Source organism: Herpailurus yagouaroundi, unplaced genomic scaffold (genome assembly GCF_014898765.1).
Source record: "Herpailurus yagouaroundi ecotype Mexico unplaced genomic scaffold, PumYag 428, whole genome shotgun sequence".
NCBI lineage: Eukaryota > Metazoa > Chordata > Mammalia > Carnivora > Felidae > Herpailurus > Herpailurus yagouaroundi.
The window spans coordinates 1,156,689-1,178,972 of NW_024412645.1; the positions used below are offsets into that span (position 1 = coordinate 1,156,689).

The window sequence follows — 22,284 nt, forward strand, 5'->3', positions numbered from 1 at the left end:
CTTGTGAATTAGTATGTTGACTGTAGTGTGTATACTATGAGACCTGATTTTTCATAGGCTTCGTGGCAGATGATTTTTTTTTCCCTTAACATTTTGTGACAAAGAAAAATGGACAAGTTACTGGAACGTTTTTTATGATTGCAATCAAGTGAGTGAGAGAAACACAGTTGTGAGTCATTTTTTAGTGTGTAAAGGATGGTGTTCTTTCTTATTCTCTAGATGTTTTTACTGTGAAATCTGTATTTAAAAAATGTATCCAGGCCCTATGTGTCATGTGATTATTTTAAATAGTTCAGAGCTTCAGAAGTGTTTCACAGACACATAAGGAAAACAGTATTACTAAGTGTGAAAGTGTAATGGATACAGAATTTCTGTGTGACTTCCTGAAAATAGACTCAAAATAGTATGCATCCCACTTAAAATATTGTACATTTTGATGGTTGACACTTCATATTTTCAACTGGATCTTGATTTTTTTCTTTTAATTTTGCAGAGATGCTGATGCCACCAGAATAGATATTTATGCAGGTAAGTCTAAGTTACATGTCAGTCCTTTCCTCTGACGTTCAGTTCCTTTGAATGAATTTATTGCTATGCCTAAGAAGAAATGCTTAAGAGCTTGATTATTCCAGGTCACAGGTAGAAACAGGGCATTCCTGGTCAGGCATATAATAGAAACCAAAAATTTTGGTGCGAGGGAACTAACATGTGGTGTCCAGATCTATAGATCTACTTAAGTAGCCACTGAGAGATTTATGGGTTAATGGAGTAGAGTAGTGGGGAACAAAGTGACCAAGTACCAGTGATTTGATTGGTTGGCTTACTGATTAGTTGATTTTACTGCTACCTGAGGCCAAAAAGAGCTTATTGGAGGCCACTTCCTCTCTCTGCAACCTCAGCAAGGACTTGGAGGGTTGCTGGTGTCAGTTGCCTAAAACAGGTGGGTTAACTGGGTTGGTGCTGGAATTCGCTGAGATGTTCTCAGGCAGAAATGTCAGAAAGGAGGGCTGCTTTGCTTGGAATTTAAAGATACTAACAGTGTCTACTGTTTTGCTTATTTAATTGGCTCTGCTGTTTGGTAGTAAAATTCTTTTTTTTTCTGGAGTAGGTACAACAGTGGAAGAATTCTTAGTCATTATCATTGGCTTTTTAAAAATTTTAAATTATCATTTTTAGTTTGCTTTCTGCCTGTTCAGTGTTTGTACCAGCATGTTTTTTGGTAATTTGAATGCTAGAAATTTGGAAGGGGAATAGGGGAAGATAGCTTTTAAATCCAATTTGGTTAGCATACTCTGTTTTTCTGATAAACTTTTCTAAAGTCTTCTGAAAGGTTTAGGCTAATATTTTGAATAACATTGACTAACATCTGAGAATACTGGTAGTTTTTGTGGGAATATACAATTATCAAATAGCCCCTCTTCATGGACTCACTCATTTGATAAATGGGAACAAGCACATAACTAAGAAGTGATTCTCAGAACCTCAGTGTTATATAATTATGATGAATCTCCCTAGATATGATGGATTTCTCATGCACATTTTCTTTAGAGCAAAGAAAATCATTCAGGACAGCTAAACGTCAGCTATACTGTTTAAATTCTGAAAGCCTTCTCAAAAAGCTATGCCGAAGTGGTGAAAATAAGACTTCTTTTATTTTTAGAAGAAAGGAACAGGAAAAAGGCATAGCAGAAGAGTCTTAGAAGATGGTTACTTAAACCCTAAGGCCAAATGGAGGAACCATTCCCAAGTTACTGTGTATCTTACATCTCAAGTGTGCTATAATGAGGAGCAATTACAGCTACCTCTGAAAGAATCAGCAGTTGTCTTAATCATTGCACAGATGGTAAAGCAGAGAAAGGGCCTCTACTCCAAGTGACATTGAAAGGAAAAATCATCAGAGCTGAGTCTATTTGAAAGAAACAGTTTTAAACAGAGATCATCTCTGTCCCCTCCTTCCACCTTCGGCGGGTGAATTTCACTAAGAAAATTTTGTCCATTATACTCAAAATGGAGCATAACAGTTGGATTTCAATTTAAATGAAAAGGGCCAACTGTGCATTTATTCTGTGCTCACTGTTCTTACTGCTGTTGTGCTTTGGGAGGAGTCCAGAGAGGATGTGATGGGGCCTTTTCTTTTTTTTTTTTTTTCAACGTTTATTTATTTTTGGGACAGAGAGAGAGAGAGCATGAACGGGCGAGGGGCAGAGAGAGAGGGAGACACAGAATCGGAAACAGGCTCCAGGCTCTGAGCCATCAGCCCAGAGCCCGACGCGGGGCTCGAACTCACGGACCACGAGATCGTGACCTGGCTGAAGTCGGACGCTTAACCGACTGCGCCACCCAGGCGCCCCATGATGGGGCCTTTTCTAAGTTCTCATTAGAGAACTTAAGTCTCTAATTGGAGAGACAGCACTCTGCAGATGATTAGAGAACAGTAACTTGGTCTTAAGGGAATTGTCAAGGCAGTTAAAGATTAAATGGTATGATAGAATCAGTAAGGACTACAGCATTTTGGAAAAAGAGTTGATTTACTCCAAATAGCTCGAGATTGGGAGTCTTGGCTGAGGTATCACTTCACTCTTTTCTATCTCAGAGCCTTATTAACACATTCAACAGGAGGAATAAAAGCAACCTCATTTTACAAGTAGAATAATAAAATCAGTAATATCCTAGTACTATAAAGTTCTTATTGTTGGTACAGAGGGGAAAGTATTTTCCTGTCTCCCGTTCTGAAACTAGATTGATACTGAACTTGGAAATCCCCTCAAACATCAGATTTAGTTTGAATTCACTACAAATTCACATTTTAAAAGATTGTATTTAAACCTAAGAAGGGTGACAAAGGAACCAGGCTCTTAAAGTGCAGAGGTGTTCACTCACCCAAAACGTTCCTATTAGATGGGGTCATACCATAATGTGCCTGTCAGAAGTAGATTTGGTATTTTTATTGACTTTCTTGACTTCTTTGTATAGGAGTGTAACTTCTCAAAGAAAGATCCCTTTTGTGATGCCGAATCATAGAAATGGAAAATTAGAGCATGTGAACCTGAAATGTATAGTGCTCAGATGGCAAAAGAACAAGAACTTGGATGTCATTTTATTACAACCTCTGCTGAGGACATTATTTTATCATCTCTGACTTTTGATTTATTAGCTCCATTTTACATTTCTTCTGCTTCTATTTCCTGTCTTCTCCCCAGTGAGAGTTGGATGATGGGATGTGGGATGTCAGGCTGATTTGGAGAAGCTAGACTTAGCCATATTGGGGGGAGCTTAGATGTGCATCCTTCCAAATTTGTTCTGATAATCTTACATAGCTGCTACCAGGATCTGAGGCACAACTGCAAAGAAGGCAGTTTGGCTTTGCCCTCCCTGTCTTGGTTCCAAAATGTATGATGGGAGTGGAAGCATACAACCCCCAGCTGCTTAGACTCTCCTCTCTCCAGAATTCCCTGTTCTTCATCAAAATCCTTTGCTTGGAGGCTTCATATATCACTCAAATGACTGACAAAGTAAATATCAGGTGTTAGGAATACATCTCTAACTTGTGGAGTGTCTGAGGAGATTGTTTTAAGCAGGGATGCAATGGGTTCTTTATTCTCTAGTTCAGTGCTTCTCAAAGAGTGGTCTGTTGATGGACAGCGTCACCTGTGGAGCTTGTTAGAAATAAAAATTCTGGGGCGCCTGGGTGGCTCAGTCGGTTGAGCGTCTGACTTCTGCTCAGGTCATGATCTCGCAGTTCCTGAGTTCGAGCCCCGAGTTGGGCTCTGTGCTGACAGCTTGGAGCCTGGACCCTGCTTTGGATTCTGCGTCTCCCTCTCTCTCTGCCCCTCCCCTGCTCATGCTCTGTCTCTCTCTGTCTCAAAAATAAATAACAACATTTTTAAAAATTAAAAAAAAAAAAAGAAATAAAAATTCTTAGGTACCACCTCAGATTCACACAGACTTTCCAGGGTAGAGCCCAGAATCTGTATTTTTAACAAGGTCTTCAGCTGATTATTAACGCAGACTACATTTTGCTCTTGCTGTTACTCTTCTTGGTCTCCTGCTTAAACCCTCCTGATTACCTAACCTTCTACAGAGAGTAGCAGCTTTTGGACTCTAAGCTCTGTGAAAGCAGTGATCATATCTGTATTGTTTACTGTTGTTTTTATCACAGAGCCAGGCACAGAGGAAGTGCTCAGTAAATGCTCATTGAATAAATGAGTGATTAGGATAAGCATTGTAGCCAGGTAAAGATACCACATTGCATATTTACAAAGTTGAAGAAGTGACTGCTGTGTCAGCTAGTCTCTCTTGGCCCTGAGGCAGTGTTGCACTTGATCATGGACTTGGTTACTACTAGCTGCATACAGGCTGTTGATCACTGTGTGGCCAGGAGGATCCTCTATTGGTGGATCTCTTAACCCTTGTAAACCATATGAAAAATCTTTGAAATGAAGTCTTTGAACAAGAAAGGTATCTCAGACCCCCTGTTAAGTGGTGATTTTGTGTTAAAACAGCCTGCAAATCCTATTCTAACAAACACAAGGGCCTAGAGTAACTTCCTATTTAGTGTTCCAGAAATGCCAGTAATTTTTGAAGACTTTTGAAATGCACTTGGCTTGAACCAATTTCTGAATCCCGAAGCACAGTCTTCATGTACATTTCATGGCTGAAGTGTACAGCAAATGGCTCTTGGTTAGATTTAGAACACTTTTACCATGTTCTGTATCTGACCCAGATTGAGTCTCCATGTGATACCTTGCTTCCTCCAGAAGGAAATTTTGAAGTCTTTTTGCACTTTTCTTGCACTTGCTCCTGCTTACTAGATCTCATTTGGATTCTCCATACTTTGATAAGAGGCACTGCCATAAGGAGAAATTTTCTTATCTACTAGTAGTACTTCCAGGAAGATCCTTGTTCTTGAACTTTCAAGAAGCACTTGTTATTAACGTTTTAGTAGAGCTAAATTCCTGAACACTTAGTGATACTTGAAAATCTCTGTGCTTTATAGTACTTTTGAAATAGCGTTTTAAATTACACTAACTAGTTCATTTAACGAAGGTGATCATGACTCCCTTGTATCTTTAGCCTTAGGAAAGGACAAAGAGTGTTTTAAACTGAGATTCCTCAGCTTGGATAGTGTATGAAGTTGGTGAACCTCAGCTTAGGGGAGACAAAAAAGTTCTCAGGAAGTAGTCTCCAAAGCAGTCTTGGGCTTGTCTCCGTAGTACCTTACATAGACCTTTCTTTTAATAGAAGTGCTCTCCTGATTCCAAAGCCCGTGCTGTTCCTCCTTTGCCAACACAGTACTCACAGTCAAAGGCACCTTGGAAACTCCAGTATGGTCCCCTTCCCTATTTGAGAATCTTTTCTTTAGTGTTTGTGAGATGCTTAGACCCAGACTACTTTGAGTAACCACCTGCTGCTGCAGAAGACAGCTACCGAAAGAAGAGGTTCTTCCACCTACTGAAATGGCAGTCAGTTTGTTTTGTTCCCTTCCTGTTGACCAGGAAGCCTTGCCATGGCTGCACTGTCAAAGGACTTCTTTTGTCAAAAGACTGCTCCTCCTTCCAGTTGAGCAAGTCCAGCTGGGAACCAGGAAGTTCTCACTACACCTTGTGCCATCTCATTCCTAGGTTAGGGAGCCATTTCAAGGACCCGTACCAAGCAGAAGATGTGGCAATGAATACATATAGCCCAGAAACTAAAGTTAGCCTGGGGCTAGTCACACATAGACATAGCAGTTTGTCTGGATAGTAGCTGTCACCGCTGTGCCCGTGGTGTGTCTGGCTTGATTGCTTTGTCTGATGGCTACCCCAAACTTAACCCACAAAGGAGATGCTCTGTTGAATTTGAGGAGTATTGATAAGGTAGAGTGTGTAGTAGTTGGAATGCTTTAGTGGCTTGGGGTCCATGGCAGAGGGCAGAGGTAGAAGTAATCCAGGTGGAAGAGGCAGAAGGATGATTGAGGCTTGTGTGAAATACATGATATTTAGTGGTCCTTGGTGTGGTTAGTCTAGTGGACCAGGTGTTTCCTGCCCTCAAAGATTCTCTCAAGCTTTGTCATGAACTAGAAAGCATTGGAGAACCTTTGATAGTAAGGCCCACCCTCAAGGGCTCTGACATTTACTTCACACTAGCTAAGGCTGTTAGAAGGAGGAGCTAGATTTGGCATTCTAACCTTTTTGGATCAAACGTCACATTGGTATACATTCTGATTTTACCCGTGTTGCCACCCTCTGATAGGTAACTACCCAGTAATGGCAACTGCTTCTTTTACAGAAAGGCGAGAGGACCTTCGAGGAGGATTTATGCTTTGCTTTTTGGATGATGGAGCAGGAATGGATCCAAGTAAGTGATGAGATGATTGCTTCTTTGGGGGAGGACGTAACTCTTTTTACAAAAAACTTATCGTGTTGTTTTTGTTACCTCACTATTGTGATTAGAAGATCCATCTGGAGAGAGAGGTCTGTTGCAGGATCATAGGCTTAATTCCACTAATGGATTTGCCAGGTCTTGTCCTAGCATGGGAGATAGGATCTGAGTGGCAACCTAAAGTCAGTCAGATTACCTGTCTCTTGACAGTGTACTTATCAGCTTGCACAACATCCTAGAGCTAGAACTAAAGAGGTCTCCCTCAGCCTTCATACCATGTTCTGGTAACAGAATAAGGTCATAGCGATGGTGGTGCTGACAGGCCAGTCTGAGATTGCCTCCATACACACAGCCCTGCTTGGATTTAACAAGGTTCAGACCTTTGATTTTTGAGGATCCTGGGAAAGAAATGCAAAATGCTTCACTTTCTTTTGTGCCTGCCACTTCAGGTGATGCTGCCAGTGTGATCCAGTTTGGGAAGTCAGCCAAGCGAACGCCTGAGTCCACCCAGATTGGGCAGTATGGGAATGGGTTAAAATCGTAAGTATACCAGAAACCTGTCATAGGACTCCGTACAAAATCAAGCAGTGCTCTCTTGCTTCTGTCCAATGAAAATTTTCCTGCTCCTTATCCCTTCATCACTGTAACTCTGGAACAGAAGAAAAGTCAAAAAGAAGTGGTAGTTTGGGGACTTAGTAACTGTTGTTCTAAATCTGTAGTTTTCCTTACAGATTGAAAAGTATGAACATCTTAAACCAATTGGGGTGAGTGGAGTTGTAGTTTTCTCTTGGCAGTGTGCTCTGGAACCACATCTCTCCTCCTGAGGAAAATTCTTATTTTTACCCTGTGGTTGAGGTGGTTGTTTTTGGGGTTAGGATATCTCAGATGGTAAAGGGTTGTTTCATGTCACAGCACTGTTCCCTGAGCGCCTGCCATATGGGGATCCAGGGTGAGTAAAAGATCTGAACCCTCCCTCCCAGAAGACAGGGTCTCCACTCATATGTCCTGCTGGACTCTGTAGCAGGGACCTACCTAATGTCTTCAAATCTCTTGGGACTTCTTTCTCAGCCCTTGGTTTCCACTTGTTTGGTGTTTGGAATGTGTTGTTCTGATTTTCAGTGAAGCCCCAAGAGAAAGGTTTCTATTTCTGAAGTGCTCACTTCCAGCTGTACATACCTTTGGATGGAATAAGATTTCGAGTTTGTACAAATGGAATTCTGAGTCACGTTTCCAGTCTTGCTGTGGAAACGTGTTGTTTTGTTTGAGAGAGGATGGTGCTTTGGTTAGTTAACGGTATCAGTAGTCCCTCACATGCAGTGTGCTTTGCGTGTGTGGCAGGGGAAGAGAATGCTTACAAAGACATGAGGGACATGGTACCTGGACTTTTTGATTTGTCTTTCAGGGGAGAAACCAAATGGAAATAATAGGCACTTATCATGTGCCAGGCACCATGCTAAAAACTTTACTTGGATGATTTCGTTTAATTCTCATTATACCCCTTTGTGGTGTAGGGAGTATTATTTTCATTTTCTACTGAGGAAATTGAGGTTTATGGGGATGAAGTGATTTCCCCAGAGTTACAAAAATATTGGCCCGAGCGTATAGCTGAGATAAGAACCAGGTCCTTCTGACTGCAGAGCTGGAGCTGTTCTCCATCTCACTTCAGTCACACAAACTAAAGTTCAAATCTCACCTCAGCCACTTAATTACTTCTTTGACCCTCAGTTTCTTCCTTTGTAAATTGGGATTATAATACATACTGAATAAGTTAAGGATTAAATGCTCTCATTGCTGTGAGAGCCCTAGACTAGTTTCTGGATTTTTTTCTTTTTTAAGTTTATTTATTTATTTTGAGAGGGAAAGAGAGAGAAAGCAAGCAGGGGAGGGGCAGAGAGAGAAAATCCCAAGCATGCTCTGTGCTGTCAGCACAGAGCCCGATGTGGGGCCAGAACTCACAACTGTGAGATCATGACCTGAGCCGAAACCAAGAGTTGGATGTGTAACCAGCTGAGCCACCCAGGCACCCCTAGTTTCTGGATTCTTATTTTATTTCTCTTTTGATCTTTCCATGGCAGATTCCTGGCCCGATTCACTGGGTCTGTGGGTTCCATGGGTTCCCCAGGTGATTCCAGCACCAGTGCTCTAAGTCCCCAATGACTGTAGTCTCCTAGAGTCAGTGTGATAGAAGAAGCCCTGACTTCCCTTCTGGATTATAGGCTAACCTCCTCCTAACTGGTCTTAGTAATTTTGTGACCTTAGGCAAGCTGTTTCATGTCTCTGAAATCTATTTCCTAATCTAGAAAATGGGGTTCTACTCTTTGACATTCTCTCTTACAAAGCAAGCTTAAGGAGCAAACAAAATGTGACTCTGACTGTGCTTAGAATTAGAAGACCAGGAAGTTGAGAGTGTTATTAGCATAATTTAGTACAATGATATTTGTAAAGGACCCATTGAGGTTGGAGCCATCTAGTGTTGAGAGTGTATTTATTTTGATACCAATTCAGAAGTTGAAAAAGTGTTTCGGGAGGGAGTGATTTGTGCTGAGAATAGGGCTGAGAAGCAAGGAAGCCAGCAGACATGGTATTTTTGGGGTTGTTGCTCTTCAGCCTCCAAGGTCAGGTTCAAAGAGGGAAGAAAGAGGCACAAAGTGAGAGTTTTTGCCAAATTAGGGCAAGAGTAAGCTTTGACAGAAGGCAAGGTAATGTGCCTCATTTTGCCACCCATAAGCTTCAGAGAAGAAGGAGGAGGGCTGTGAAATTGTCAGGGGAAGGAACATTGCCAATGTCTTAGGAACTAGAGGATGAAAAACAGAACTTGGCAGCCCCCAGGGTGTCTCTGGATAGTGTCCTGGGTGTTTTCCTGAGCATTTGGGGGAAATGGGACATGGCATTCATTTGTGTGTTTGGCATGCTAGCCTGGTTTGTGTTTGTACATAGAAGAGAGTATTGAGGCTTCCCATTGCCATCCTCTCCCTGGGGTATTATGGAGACTAATGAGATAATAGCCATAAAGCCCCAGAAGCTACTCAGAAGAAGGGAGCTAAACAGTCCCATTGTTCATTGGGCAATGAACTGTTAGAACTTCTGCCCTGTTCCACGTTGCCCAGAAAGGCTTGTCCTTGCCTGTTCCTCAGATGATTGAATGTGGCCAGAGGAAGGAAGCAGTTGATTCCATTCAGACTTTTGCCTTGTGGAACCCAGCCTCGAGGCACATTTCCCAGAACCAGTTGCATACAGAAGCAGGGACCACCTATGTCATAATGAGCTTGAGGTGGCAAAACAATTTTGAGACAGAAGATGGTTATAGTTCTAAGATATGAGCCAATTATAGGCCTTAAAAACTGTAATTAAGAATTATATTGTGTATGGTTGGGGGGGTCAGGTTTAGCTGAGCTTTGGGGTCATACCGTTGGGTTTTTTTTGTTGTTTTTTGTTTTGTTTTTTTTTTGAGAACTTATGAGCATAGATCGTGGGCTATGCCCTTGATGGTTCTGCCATTTGATGAGTGAATGAGAAATACCTGACTGGAACTGGATGTGGTCAGCATGTTGAAGGTGTCAGTTCCTGGAGGGAAACTTGATGGTGACACATTCAAAGAGTACAGCAGCCCTTGTGTAGCTGAGATGAACCTGGTGCATGGGCAGTAGGATTACTTGTTACTATTGTGGCAGCAGGTTGGGGGTGACACTAACTTGGGGCTGACGATCGCTGGTGAATGTGCCCTATAAGGGTGGTGAAGGAGCCCTGTATGGTGGGTAAGTGGGGTCAGGCAAGTTGTGAGGAGTGATGAAAGTTGATGGAAGAACAGAGGAATGAGGGCCGTGGGCCTCAGCTCAGGGTCCTAGGATGGAGGGAGGTCTTGAGAAGAGCCTCCTAAAGGCAGTTTTAGTCACGTCCAGAGAGTGAATTTGCTTCTTTTTCAGATGAGTTTTTGAATCCCTGGGAGAATAATCCATTTTTGCTTCCCTTTCAGGGGCTCAATGCGCATTGGGAAGGATTTTATACTCTTCACCAAGAAGGAGGATACCATGACTTGCCTCTTCTTGTCCAGGACCTTTCATGAAGAGGAAGGCATTGATGAGGTAGGTCCTATCCTTGTGGTTCGAGTTGCCATTTAACATTTTCCAGATCTGGGGCACCTGGATGGCCCAGTCAGCTAAGCATCCAACTCTTGATTTTGTCTCAGGTCGTGATCTCACAATTCATGAGTTTGAGCCCCGCGTCGGGCTCTGCACTGACAGCATGAAGCCTGCTTGGGATTCTCTGTCTCTCTCTGCCTCTCTTTCTCTCTCCAAAAATAAATAAACATTAAAAACAAGCACACAAATAGACATTTCCCACATCTGACCAGGGTCTTTCTGTAGGTCATTTGCCATCGATGCTGGACTCATTGAGGTTGCAGGATTACAGCCACACCCCTGTTATTGGATTAGCTGGTTGGATGAATTGGTTGAAGCATCAGGCAGACCTTTTAGTTTAAGAGAAGGTAAAATCTCAAAGCTTCAGAGAACAGTTGTCCTGTTTCTGAGAATGGGGTCATCAAATGGCAGGAGCCAAGGATTTGTACCTTCTTTAGAGCTGCAGCCTGAATTCATTCTGGCAGGGTGTCAATATGGAGTTGTTTTATCAAGGGGAGTGTTTTGGCTTCATAACTATGGGTGGAGACCACAGGCTGTAATAATAATAGGAACTAATAATTGAAGCAGCATAGTCTTTCCTATATGATGGTGATTTTGTGGAATGTGCTATGAATGTATTTTCCTTTTGAAGAAATATGTTGCTTTAATCATCTGTATCAGAAGGTACAAGTCAGATCCCTATAGGGCCTGGGTAGGTAGTGAAGCAGGTGGTGAGTGTATGGAAATCATTGTTGTAAGTTCTTCACTAAATGGCAGATGACAAATAGCCCCAGGTCATCATTGCTATATTGGAAGGAAGTTCTTTTTTTTTTTTTTTTTTTTTTTTTTTTTTATTTTTTTTTCAACGTTTATTTATTTTTGGGACAGAGAGAGACAGAGCATGAACGGGGGAGGGGCAGAGAGAGAGGGAGACACAGAATCGGAAACAGGCTCCAGGCTCCGAGCCACCAGCCCAGAGCCCGACGCGGGGCTCGAACTCACGGACCGCGAGATCGTGACCTGGCTGAAGTCGGACGCTTAACCGACTGCGCCACCCAGGCGCCCCGGAAGGAAGTTCTAATGAATCTAGAATATTCTGATTTTAAAACGTGTTGGTAATTAACTATGTAAGCTAAACACATGCTCCATTGATTTTCTTTGTGGCCTGGTGGTTCACATATCTGCAGAGCTGGTCTGGTGAGGTCTGTGCTTCCTCATGGTGGGGATCAGGGATAGCCTCAGTCTTCCCAGCCTCAGACTGGACTCTTACCTCCTTTCATGTGTGAGAAGTGGTGACTAGAGCTTTAGAGAGGGGGTTAAGAGGGTTTTCAGAGAGAAATCCATGGCTGTTGTATAAATAGATAGGTGAATTTGGTCAGGTTTTCAATCTGATTAATCTCTGGTGGTTAGCTGTGGGTAAATTTGTGCTGGCCCTGTTTAGATGAGCCTAAATCATAGCAAACAAGTTCATGTTGGGAATGACAGGTTGTCTTTTTCCACTGCCTTTCCTTGGCAAGCCGGTGGATGTATTTGCCTTTTTGGTGCACTGCGTCGGTTCACCCATCATACATGGAGTGAGAGGGGTGCTGTGGCTGGAAAGAACAGTGTCTTGGGAGAAGGTAGGGCAGGAGAACTTTTGCCCATGCTGCGATTTTCAGGAATGTTTCCTGATGGACTGTGGGTGGTAGGAGGTGGGTGGTGAAGTCCATGGAAATCATCTGTTCAAGGCCATCACCTTCCCTTGTGGGAAGGGACTTGGCAGAGGTGCCACCTGAAGAAAGGTGGTGGCCTCTGGAGATCAGGGAGGGTCAGTCAGGCTTGACCTCAGGGCCTTGGTGAGTGTGCAGGACTTAAAATGGCAAGCTTCAACGGGATTTTAAGCAAAGGTGTAGCAGTATCAGTATCTTTTATAAAAAGGTCAGTTTGGTTGTTGTGTGGTGATTAGATTGGAAAGATAGAGATGTTGGAGTAAACTAGTTGAGATGCCCTGGCTATGTGTAGCCTGCAGGGCTGCAGTAGGGAGGCGAGAGATGTAGGAAGAATTGTCATCTCTTTAGCATGAGGGGCCCACAAACCTGATGTTTGATTAGCAGAAAGGGGAAGGAGGGTCATGATGCAGGTTCTGATGTGGCAGCTGGGGCATAGTGGGCTGTCTGGAGCTGGTGAAGAATGGAAGAGAGTGACATCCTCTTCTGCTAGTCTTTGCTGAAGAACTTAAGTTTTCTTCTGGACACGCAGTCGGGTCTGGGTCCAGAGCTTGAGGGGAGACCTAGGCTCTGGAAACCTTGGTAGCAGATGAGCTCACCTAAAGGAGCATGCAGAGTGAGACTAACATTTAAAGTGTAGGAAGAGGAGAAAGTGGCAAAAAAAGACAGGAGTGGGTAGGAGGAAAACCAGCAGAGTGGTGACATTGAAACTAAAGAAGTGTCCCAATGGCAGGAATGGGTGCCAGTGGAAGTACATGCAGTTTAAAGTAATATTATTGTCAAAAAAACAAAAACAAAAACAAAAAAGCTCTTATCACCTGGGGCTGCTGTGAAAAATGGGCGTTGCAGTGTGAGGTACAGATTCACAGAACACAAATGGAACTCGGTTCCCCTGGTGAAAAAGCTAGGTTGAAATTTTTTCCTTACTTGGTGCTAGAAGGTCACTATTTTGGATTGTACTCTAGTGCAAACTCAGCCAAGATTTCAAAATAAGATCATTTTTGGCTGGTTAGGAATGTGTCCAAACCAGCTCTAGGGACAAATACCATCAGACATTAAGCTTCTTAGAAACCAGTAAAATCTCTTCCAACAGTTTTATCACCCTGGCACTTGTTAAAATGCAGTGTCCCTTTTTCCTTAGGTGGAGGGGGGCATGTGATTTGAACCTTTGAGGTATCTGGACTGGTTTGCTCTACAGAGGGAATCAAGCAGTCAGCCATCCCTAGGCTCTCATGGGCAGCTGGCTGGGGGAGGAGTACATCTAAGCCTGTGGGAGTGGCACTTGAGGATACAGTTTTAGCAGAAAGAGGATTTTTTTCCTCTTAGTTTTATTGAGGTATAGTTGATAAGGGTAGGATTTTTAAAAACATAAACATAAGATTAAATTCCATAATATGAAAGAGTATATTAAAATATGGGTACAGTTGGGAGAATAAGTATAAAGTGAACATGATAGCTGCCATGATAGACTGATACTAGGAGTTCCCAGTGTGCCCCTCACCAGTTGTATTCCTTATTGCACCTCTGAAGGAGCTGCCTTCAGGTAGGTTTTGTGATGATTGCCTTGTTTCTCTTTATAGTTTTGTCACCTGTATTGTGTGTACCCATTCTTGAGTAACAGTTTAGTTTTGTGTGTTTATGACTTTTATAGAAGTGGGCTCCTACCATAGGTTTTTTTTCCACTTTGCCTTTTTCACCTAACATTGTTTTTGAGATCCATCCATGTTGATGTTAGTAGCTGTTTGTTCATTGTCGTCACTACACAGTATTCCGTTGTATAAATATACAACAGTGTAATTTATCTATTCTGTATTGGATATTTGTGTTACCCTTACATGTTTGCTGGTACATAAGTGCGGAAGTTTCTGCTAGGATATAACCTGGGGATGGAATTGCTGAGTTGTAGGTTTATTTGTATCTTTGGATTTACTAGATAATAACAAATATTTTTTTGGTAGTAGAGTAGAATTATTAGCAGATTAGGAGGATGGCCAGGGGCATCCCAAGCAGGGCACCGCTCATGCAGAGACCCCCCAACAGCATAAATCAGCACATCCCAGAGGATCTAGTGCTGTGACGCTGAGTCTTGGGAAGGGGCAGAAGCCACAGAGCCTCCGGTGCCAAGCTGCAAAGTTTGGACCTCACCACTGGGGCATTGTGGAGCCACTGTGGAGAGGGATGAGATGGATACACATTTTGGGGGAAGGCTGTTCTGGGTCCTCCCTCAAAGTATCTGCCCATGTTTACTCCAAAGGTGATAGTTCCATTGCCCACCTGGAATGCTCGCACCCGGGAACCTGTCACAGACAACGTGGAGAAGTTTGCCATTGAGACAGAACTCATCTATAAGTATTCTCCCTTCCGCAATGAAGAGGAGGTTATGTCTCAGTTCATGAAGATTCCTGGGGACAGTGGTAAGTAGGCTTTGAGCCTGCAGCCCCTAGAATCCAGTAGCTCCAGAGCCATGAGGAGTTTGGGGATGGGTAGGGGGCACCTGGAGAATGAAAGGATTTGTTTCCCAGGAACACTGGTGATCATTTTCAATCTCAAACTCATGGATAATGGAGAGCCAGAGCTAGACATAATCTCAAATCCAAGAGATATCCAGATGGCAGAGACTTCCCCAGAGGGCACGTGAGTGTGGCTGGGAAGGGAGGGAAGGCTTGGAACTGGTGTTCCATTTTCTCAGGGAGGGAAAGCTCTGGAGGTGACTTCAGGGAGTGGGGGAGAGCTTGTTCCCTGAATTTCCCAGTATTGGAGTTGATGAAGCTGAGCATGCCCATGTCTTCTTGCCCCAAGCAGAGGGATGACTAGGACAGCAGCTCTTCAGCTAAGCCAAAAGAAAAGGTTAATTATCTCTGGTTCCAGTTCCTTGATTTGACAGAAGAAACCAGAGTCTAGAGAGGGGAGAGGATTTGCTGGGTCTGTAGTAGGGCCAGTGGTAGGGCCGGGTCAAGTGTCTGTGGAGTGCCTGTGCTGGAGATGTGAGGGGTGTGGTGCCCACAGTGAGGGAGCAGCCCTTCAGGGTGGTGAGAGAAGCCAAGATGTGAGGTGGAAAGGTGAAGGGCCTGCAGAGAGTTTGTCCTACCTTACCTGTGGTCAAGCTGATTGTGGGGTAGGTGATAGCACTCCTTTGTTCCTGCCACCTCTAGGAAGCCAGAGCGGCGCTCATTCCGCGCCTATGCTGCCGTGCTCTATATTGATCCCCGGATGCGGATCTTCATTCATGGGCACAAGGTGCAGACCAAGAGACTCTCCTGCTGCCTGTATAAGCCCAGGTAGGGGCCTGCCCACCCTGGTCTGCTGTTTCCCTTGAGCTGAGAATGGGGCCTCGGCTGTGATTCTCTGGAGCATTGTTGGAATGATGCTAGGAATGATGATAAGAGGCTCTGACAGTGTTGATTGCACTTGGGCCTTTAAGCTGCTTGTGATTTACCACATAGAAACTTTTGAGTCCTGAGGGAGGGACACAGATGGCTGATAAGCTATGGAGGTTGGCTGGTGAAGGTCGTTGAGCATGAGTGCCTTCTCTGACATGGAGGGTGCCCTGCCTGGCACCGTGAACTATCTGAGCCTCTCAGCTTCAGGGCCAAGGGGCCTTTAGACACTACACAGGAGAGCAAAGGCCCTGGCTGATTGCTGAGATTTATTTCTGCTGTGAGAGTAATGACACACCTGGTGAATAGTGGGGTTGCTAATCAAAGGTGGAGGAAGGGGCCAGTGGAATAAGGAATTTAGTCTTTTTTGCTGAAATGTTTGTTTTTGACTCATTATCAGTGTAGCCTGGGAGGAGGCAGGAAGGCAGAGTGTTTCCTGAGTTGCTCGGTTTGCTGTCCTACCCCACTGCTGCTTGTGTCTTCAGGTTGCTTTTTCCCCTGTTCAGGATGTACAAGTACACATCAAGCCGTTTCAAGACTCGTGCAGAGCAGGAGGTGAAGAAAGCTGAACATGTGGCACGGATTGGTAATGTCCCCCACCCCCTGGACAGGAGTAGTCAGGTTGGGGTTGTCTGGGGAATACTTGTGGCCACAGCAGGATCCAAAAAAGCTCCGTCCAGCACCCAGGAGCAAGTTGTTCTCCTAAACCACTGGTCTGGTTCCTCTTGTACCCCTCCCCCTGCATGCCAATCCTCTCAGCAGTTTTTCTCCCCAGACTTTACTTTCTCTTTATCGGCCATTTATAGGGACTTATCTAAAACTGACAACTCTTCAGCTTGCCTAGAGTGAAGAATCTTACTGTCTTCTGGCCCAAATACTTGTGAAACTGATTATCCTGACTCCAGGGCAAAAATCTCAAGGTCTCTCATGCTGACAGGGCCTCGGGGCTGCTTGATGGAGAGTGATTGGCTGAGTACTTTGATAACTTCCTGCTCCTGCTGAGGCCTTAACTCTGGTTGCCTTGGGCAGTTTTTGACCTGTTCTCGTTCATTTGTAAAGTTTAAAAAGCACGTTTCAAGTATAAACAGTGCCTGTTTTCTTTAGGGCCTCCAAACAAAAGGATGTTCCTTTTTGTACCAACTCTACATTCCAGGCAGGGAGGTTGCTTTCCCAGCTGTCCTATTGAAAGTGCATACACATCTTGTCCAGTGGGAGCTACACTGTTGGATTCAGGAAGGATGACTAAGAATTTTGAACCTTTGAATTCCTTTTCATGATTTCTTCTGGGTTTTAGCTGAGGAGAAGGCACGGGAGGCGGAGAGCAAAGCTCGGACGTTAGAAGTTCGCCTAGGTGGAGACCTCACACGGGACTCTAGGGTAAGGCCCTAGATCTGAGCAGCTGTTGTCTAGCATTTCTGGCATTAGGATCCCAGAGCTGAACTGGCTCAGCTCCAGTGTAGTCATGAACTCCTTGCCCTAAAGCTGCAAAATGGGATGTTTCCATAATCACTGTTGAATACACTGTATGTGAGAATCTTGGCTAATCATTTCAACATCCTGACAACCATGTAAAGTGGATACTGTTAGTATTCTCAGTTTATAGAAAGGAAGAGTGAAGTGAAGATGGTCGCTTGCCCTGGGTCACACACAGTAGTGATAGTCTGAGCAGTTTTCTACCCTTCCCTGTCTGACACACATGTCTGTAGACTATTATTTCAGTTGGGGGTGTTTCCTCCTTCACGTGAGTGAGCCTGGTCAGGTGAAACACAGCTTTTGAATTTGTCCTCATCAAGACCACTTTCTGTAGAAAGAAATAAGTCTCTGAATGTGGTTTTGAATTCCTGTGATTTAAAGAAGTTTTAGATGTTTGTTATAATATTGCCTGCTGTGGCCCAGAGCACCTCCTGCCTCACTTGCGCCAATGTACATTTCCAGGTAATGTTGCGGCAGGTCCAGAACACAGCCATTACCCTGCGCAGGGAAGCTGATGTCAAGAAGCGGATCAAGGAGGCCAAGCAGCGGTGAGTGCCAGGGCTGGCTTTTGGTTTTTTAAAATTCTGTAACTTTTGTACTTGTTATTGACAAAGAGCTTGGGGAATCCTTCCCCCTCCTGTGCCATTTTTGTCACAAAGATTGATTTGAGAAAACTGTTGATGTTGTGATCCCAAATGCTTGTCACATGCCCACTGCAGGTTTCTTGGCTGAGGTAGGAAAAGCCAGGGCAGGGCCAATCTCTGGAATTGAACACCAGACCTTCTTTCCTGGAAACTCCCTTTCTTTCCTTCCTTCCTCCCTCCCTTTATTCCTTTCTTTCTTTTCTTTTTGTTTCCTCACTCCCTCTCTTCTTTTTTTTCCTTCTATCCTCTCTTGTCCTTTTTTGTTTTTCCCTTTTCATTTAAAGGATGTAGAAAATGCTTATTGTATAAAACTTGTAAAGCACAGATCATTTAAGAAATAGGATTTTAAAACTCCCTTTTATTTATATTATTTGTTAATATCTTAATATTTTATCTGTGGTTACAAATGTGAAATAATGCTGTAAATTGAGTTTTGGACCTTTTTCATCTGGAATGGGCACTTGTCCTGGCTCATTTGATTATCTCCATGTCCCACCTTATGTCTGGAGCTTCTTGGGGCTCTGGACCTTGAATTCCTGGGTTGCTGCTTCATGGCCTTCCTATCATAGGCATCAATTTCAGGTTTCTTCTAAGTCATTTCACTGCTCCATTCATCTGCTTTCCAGCTCCATGATTTTGTTGATCTGTATCACATGATAGTCTCTTCTCTCACATACACGTTCATTGTGCCGGTGAATTTTTGTCTTTTTAAGATTAATTACTGTCACGTTAGTAGAATAGGTATAACCTTGTGTTTGGTCCACCATGTAACTATCTTTGCAGCGATTTGTAGCCATTTCACAGTATCCCATTTATATTTAAATCCATCCCTGTTTTGTTACCAAAAGCCAAAGTCATATGCTTTTAATTTGGGATGTTTAGAGTCACTGTGCTTCATGTATCCTCACCAAGTCTAATAGGTTACACACTGAATGGAAATGCAAAACTTTTTGCTTAACATGTCTCAAGTTTCAAGCGTAAGCTAACATATCTTAAACGCCATGGTGTTTGTGTGTTAATGGGTTGATCTGCTTGAATTTATCTCCTGTCTTCTCAGAGCACTTAAAGAACCTAAGGAACTGAATTTTGTTTTTGGGGTCAACATTGAACACCGGGACCTGGATGGCATGTTCATCTATAACTGTAGCCGCCTGATCAAGATGTATGAGAAAGTGGGCCCACAGCTGGAAGGGGGCATGTGAGTATTCCCCAAGGAGGACTTTTCAGCCCAAGGCAGATGGCAGGGAGGGTTTTGGCCAATGGGGTGACAGAGCTATGTCTTCTTTCTCCCTGCAGGGCATGTGGTGGAGTTGTTGGGGTTGTTGATGTGCCCTACCTGGTCCTGGAACCTACACACAACAAGCAGGACTTTGCTGATGCCAAGGAGTACCGGCACCTGTTGAGGGCGATGGGGGAGCATCTGGCACAGTACTGGAAGGACATTGCGATTGGTAATTCCCTTTTTGTTCACTTCTAATCTTAGGATACTCTTAGCACCCAAGGGTGTGAATTTAGGAAGAGCGAGAGGCTAGCTACTAATATGATGTGTGGGTGTTTGCTTTCTAGCCCAGAGGGGAATCATCAAGTTCTGGGATGAGTTTGGCTACCTCTCTGCCAACTGGAACCAGCCCCCATCCAGTGAGCTACGTTACAAGCGTCGGAGAGCTATGGAAATCCCAACCACAATCCAGTGTGGTGAGCCAGTGGTCAGAACCCCCTTCTGACTCCCATGTGATATAGTCCATGAACCTCTTTTACTGTACCCTTGCTGGCCTCCTGACTTGACTAACATTCATGGACTTTTGGTCCCACTGGGGATGTCTGTTTGGTGATGGCCCTGGGAGCTCAGCCTTGGGGCTGTGCCAGGTTCTACCTGTCCCTCCTGAATGAGGCAGAAGGTGTCTAACCTGCCAGACCTCATTTGGTTTGGTACCACATTGTTAACAGTGTGAGTAGTGACTGAGCCAGGATCCTGTTGGAGGGAGAGGGGCTGGGAGTGTTGAAAGTCCACGATGTAAAGTGTCTATTCTTGCTGGAATTACTGTCTCTGAGAAGAATTACTGTTCTTCAAGGAAGGCAGAGTTGAAGCCAGAGTGAAGATCTTTGCATGGAAAGTCGGGGGGCATCTTTGCCTTGTGCCTGCTTGGGAGGAACCTGCTTACAATTGTTGTCGGGTATAGCTGATGTTTGTTGGGGTGTTTTCTGTGTCACAGATTTGTGTCTGAAGTGGCGAACCCTCCCCTTCCAGCTGAGTTCTGTGGAAAAAGATTACCCTGATACCTGGGTTTGCTCCATGAACCCTGATCCTGAGCAGGACCGGTGAGCACTTGCTCTAACAAGGAGATTGTGGGTATCTCCTATCTCTTCCACTATATTCTCTCCACTCTTTGGGTAAATAACTCGCTGTACATCTTGAAGTCATTGCTGATATCCTCATATTTCTGTCTTGCTGCAAATAATAAGTGCCCTGGAAATACGAATACATGTCTGTCCTGCAGTGAGTATTAATTCTGTACATTTGAGAACCCTGAGGTTGTTATACTATGGTAAGAGAATGGGTTGACTGAGGAAGAAGGACCATGTCCTACTTAGAACCCTGTTTTTTAGGTTTATTTATTTTGAGAGAGAGAGAAAGCAGGAGCCAGGGAGGAGCAGAGAGGGAGGAGGAGAGAGAATCCCAAGCAGGCTCTGCACTTACAGTGCCCGACACAGGGCTTGAACTCATGAACCGTGAGATCATGACCTGAGCTGAAATCAAGAGTTGGATACTTAACCGACTGAGCCACCCAGGGACCCCTAGAGCCCTATTTTGCTACAACCGTCCTAGCACCTTTTCTCAACAGATGTGAGGCTTCTGAACAGAAGCAGAAGGTTCCCCTGGGGACATTCAGAAAGGACCTGAAGACACAAGAAGAGAAGCAGAAGCAGCTGACAGAGAAAATTCGCCAGCAGCAGGAGAAGCTAGAGGCCCTGCAGGTACATGGGTCATGGGCAATGGGCAGAGCCAGCCTGTATCAGGGATCTGTCTGGGATGGGACAGGAACCCTCAGTGACTCACTGGTTCTTGAGTACACCATGAGCGTTTAAAAAATTTTTTTAAGGGTTTGTTTTCGAGAGAGTGAGGGAGCACGCACAAGTGGGGGAGGAGCAGAGAGAGAGAGAGAGAGAGAGAGAGAGAGAGAGAGAGAGAATCTGAAGCAGGCTCCAGGCTCTGAGCTACAAAGTCAGACACTTAACCTACTGAGCCACGCAGGCACCTGGCCTTTTTTTTTTTTTTTTTTCCTTTTTTCTTTTTTCATGATGATCATTTTAAAAAAGCAAACTGTCGGGGCGCCTGGGTGGCGCAGTCGGTTAAGCGTCCGACTTCAGCCAGGTCACGATCTCGCGGTCCGTGAGTTCGAGCCCCGTGTCAGGCTCTGGGCTGATGGCTCAGAGCCTGGAGCCTGTTTCCGATTCTGTGTCTCCCTCTCTCTCTGCCCCTCCCCTGTTCATGCTCTGTCTCTCTCTGTCCCAAAAATAAATAAACATTGAAAAAAAAAAATTAAAATAAATAAATAAATAAATAAATAAATAAATAAGCAAACTGTCTTATTTATGTGTTCCCAAGTGGTCAGAAAATAAATATTCTACCATAGAGGTAACCACCACTAACATATTCTTCTAATTTTTTATGATTGCCTACATAGTCATAAATATATATATATTAATAAAAATATGGAGGTCATGATATATATATAATGTCATCACACACACACAAACTGTTTTTTTAGCACACAATTTTCTTGGGATAATTTTCTAGGAAATTTCAAATAATAAAAGGGTTTATAAAATTTTATGGCTTTTTATAACTGCTTCCAAATTATCTTCTAGAAGATGTGTTAATTTCTGTTTTTTTACAAGCAGAACATTTATTTTAGGGTATTTTTTGCACATTTGACAGACAAAGCTATGCATCTTAGAATTTCTTTCATATTTCTAAATTGGATAATTTTTTTACTTTTCTGTTTTTTCAGATTTGTTTATTTTTTTATTAATTGATTTGTCAGGTTTTTGAGATATATTTGAGGTATTAATCCTTTATTGTATTTATTATAAAAGTTTTTTTTTTTTTTTTTTTTCCTGGCTTCCTTGTCTGTGGAGATGGTCACATTAACCTGGATGTCTTATGCGTGCCTTCCTGTCTGCTGAATCTCACTTGTCCCTTCTGGCCTTGTCCGTCAAGCTTTTCCTACTTTTTCTGGCTTCTTTTATAGGAATTTAGTCCATTGACACTTTTTCCTGGTCTCTCCAATGCTAGGTTAATCAGACATAGAATCCTGTAGTTTGCTGATGGTTTAGTGACTTTATTTTTTGTCTCCCCAGTGAGAATGGGAGTCTTATCATAGTAGGGAGTTTTATAATAGGCCTAGGTTTTCTTTTTTGTTTTCCCACTGTCCCAGACACATAGTAGGGATCCAAAAAGAGTTTTGTTTGAATGTACCAAGATACGCAAACAACCTCATCATCATGTTTCCTGTGCAGAAAACCACACCTATCCGTTCCCAAGCTGACCTGAAGAAATTGCCTTTGGAAGTGACCACCAGACCTTCCACTGAGGTAAAGCCCA

At 43.6% G+C, this 22,284-nt stretch overlaps 1 protein-coding gene across 4 annotated transcripts in view; it reads left to right on the forward strand.

Moving 5' to 3' along the window:
• MORC2 (MORC family CW-type zinc finger 2) overlaps positions 1-22,284 on the forward strand; it is a 41,800-nt gene that overhangs the window by 10,190 nt on the left and 9,326 nt on the right. For all 4 annotated transcript variants that reach the window (XM_040463855.1, XM_040463856.1, XM_040463857.1 and 1 more), the window contains exons 3-18: positions 494-528; positions 6,268-6,336; positions 6,810-6,900; positions 10,334-10,442; positions 14,439-14,598; positions 14,707-14,818; positions 15,337-15,462; positions 16,068-16,147; positions 16,856-16,938; positions 17,497-17,582; positions 18,736-18,876; positions 18,975-19,129; positions 19,245-19,373; positions 19,892-19,997; positions 20,522-20,654; positions 22,200-22,274. In XM_040463855.1, the coding sequence (XP_040319789.1) occupies positions 494-528; positions 6,268-6,336; positions 6,810-6,900; positions 10,334-10,442; positions 14,439-14,598; positions 14,707-14,818; positions 15,337-15,462; positions 16,068-16,147; positions 16,856-16,938; positions 17,497-17,582; positions 18,736-18,876; positions 18,975-19,129; positions 19,245-19,373; positions 19,892-19,997; positions 20,522-20,654; positions 22,200-22,274 (1,690 nt within the window). The remainder of the gene's footprint in view (positions 1-493; positions 529-6,267; positions 6,337-6,809; positions 6,901-10,333; positions 10,443-14,438; positions 14,599-14,706; positions 14,819-15,336; positions 15,463-16,067; positions 16,148-16,855; positions 16,939-17,496; positions 17,583-18,735; positions 18,877-18,974; positions 19,130-19,244; positions 19,374-19,891; positions 19,998-20,521; positions 20,655-22,199; positions 22,275-22,284) is intronic.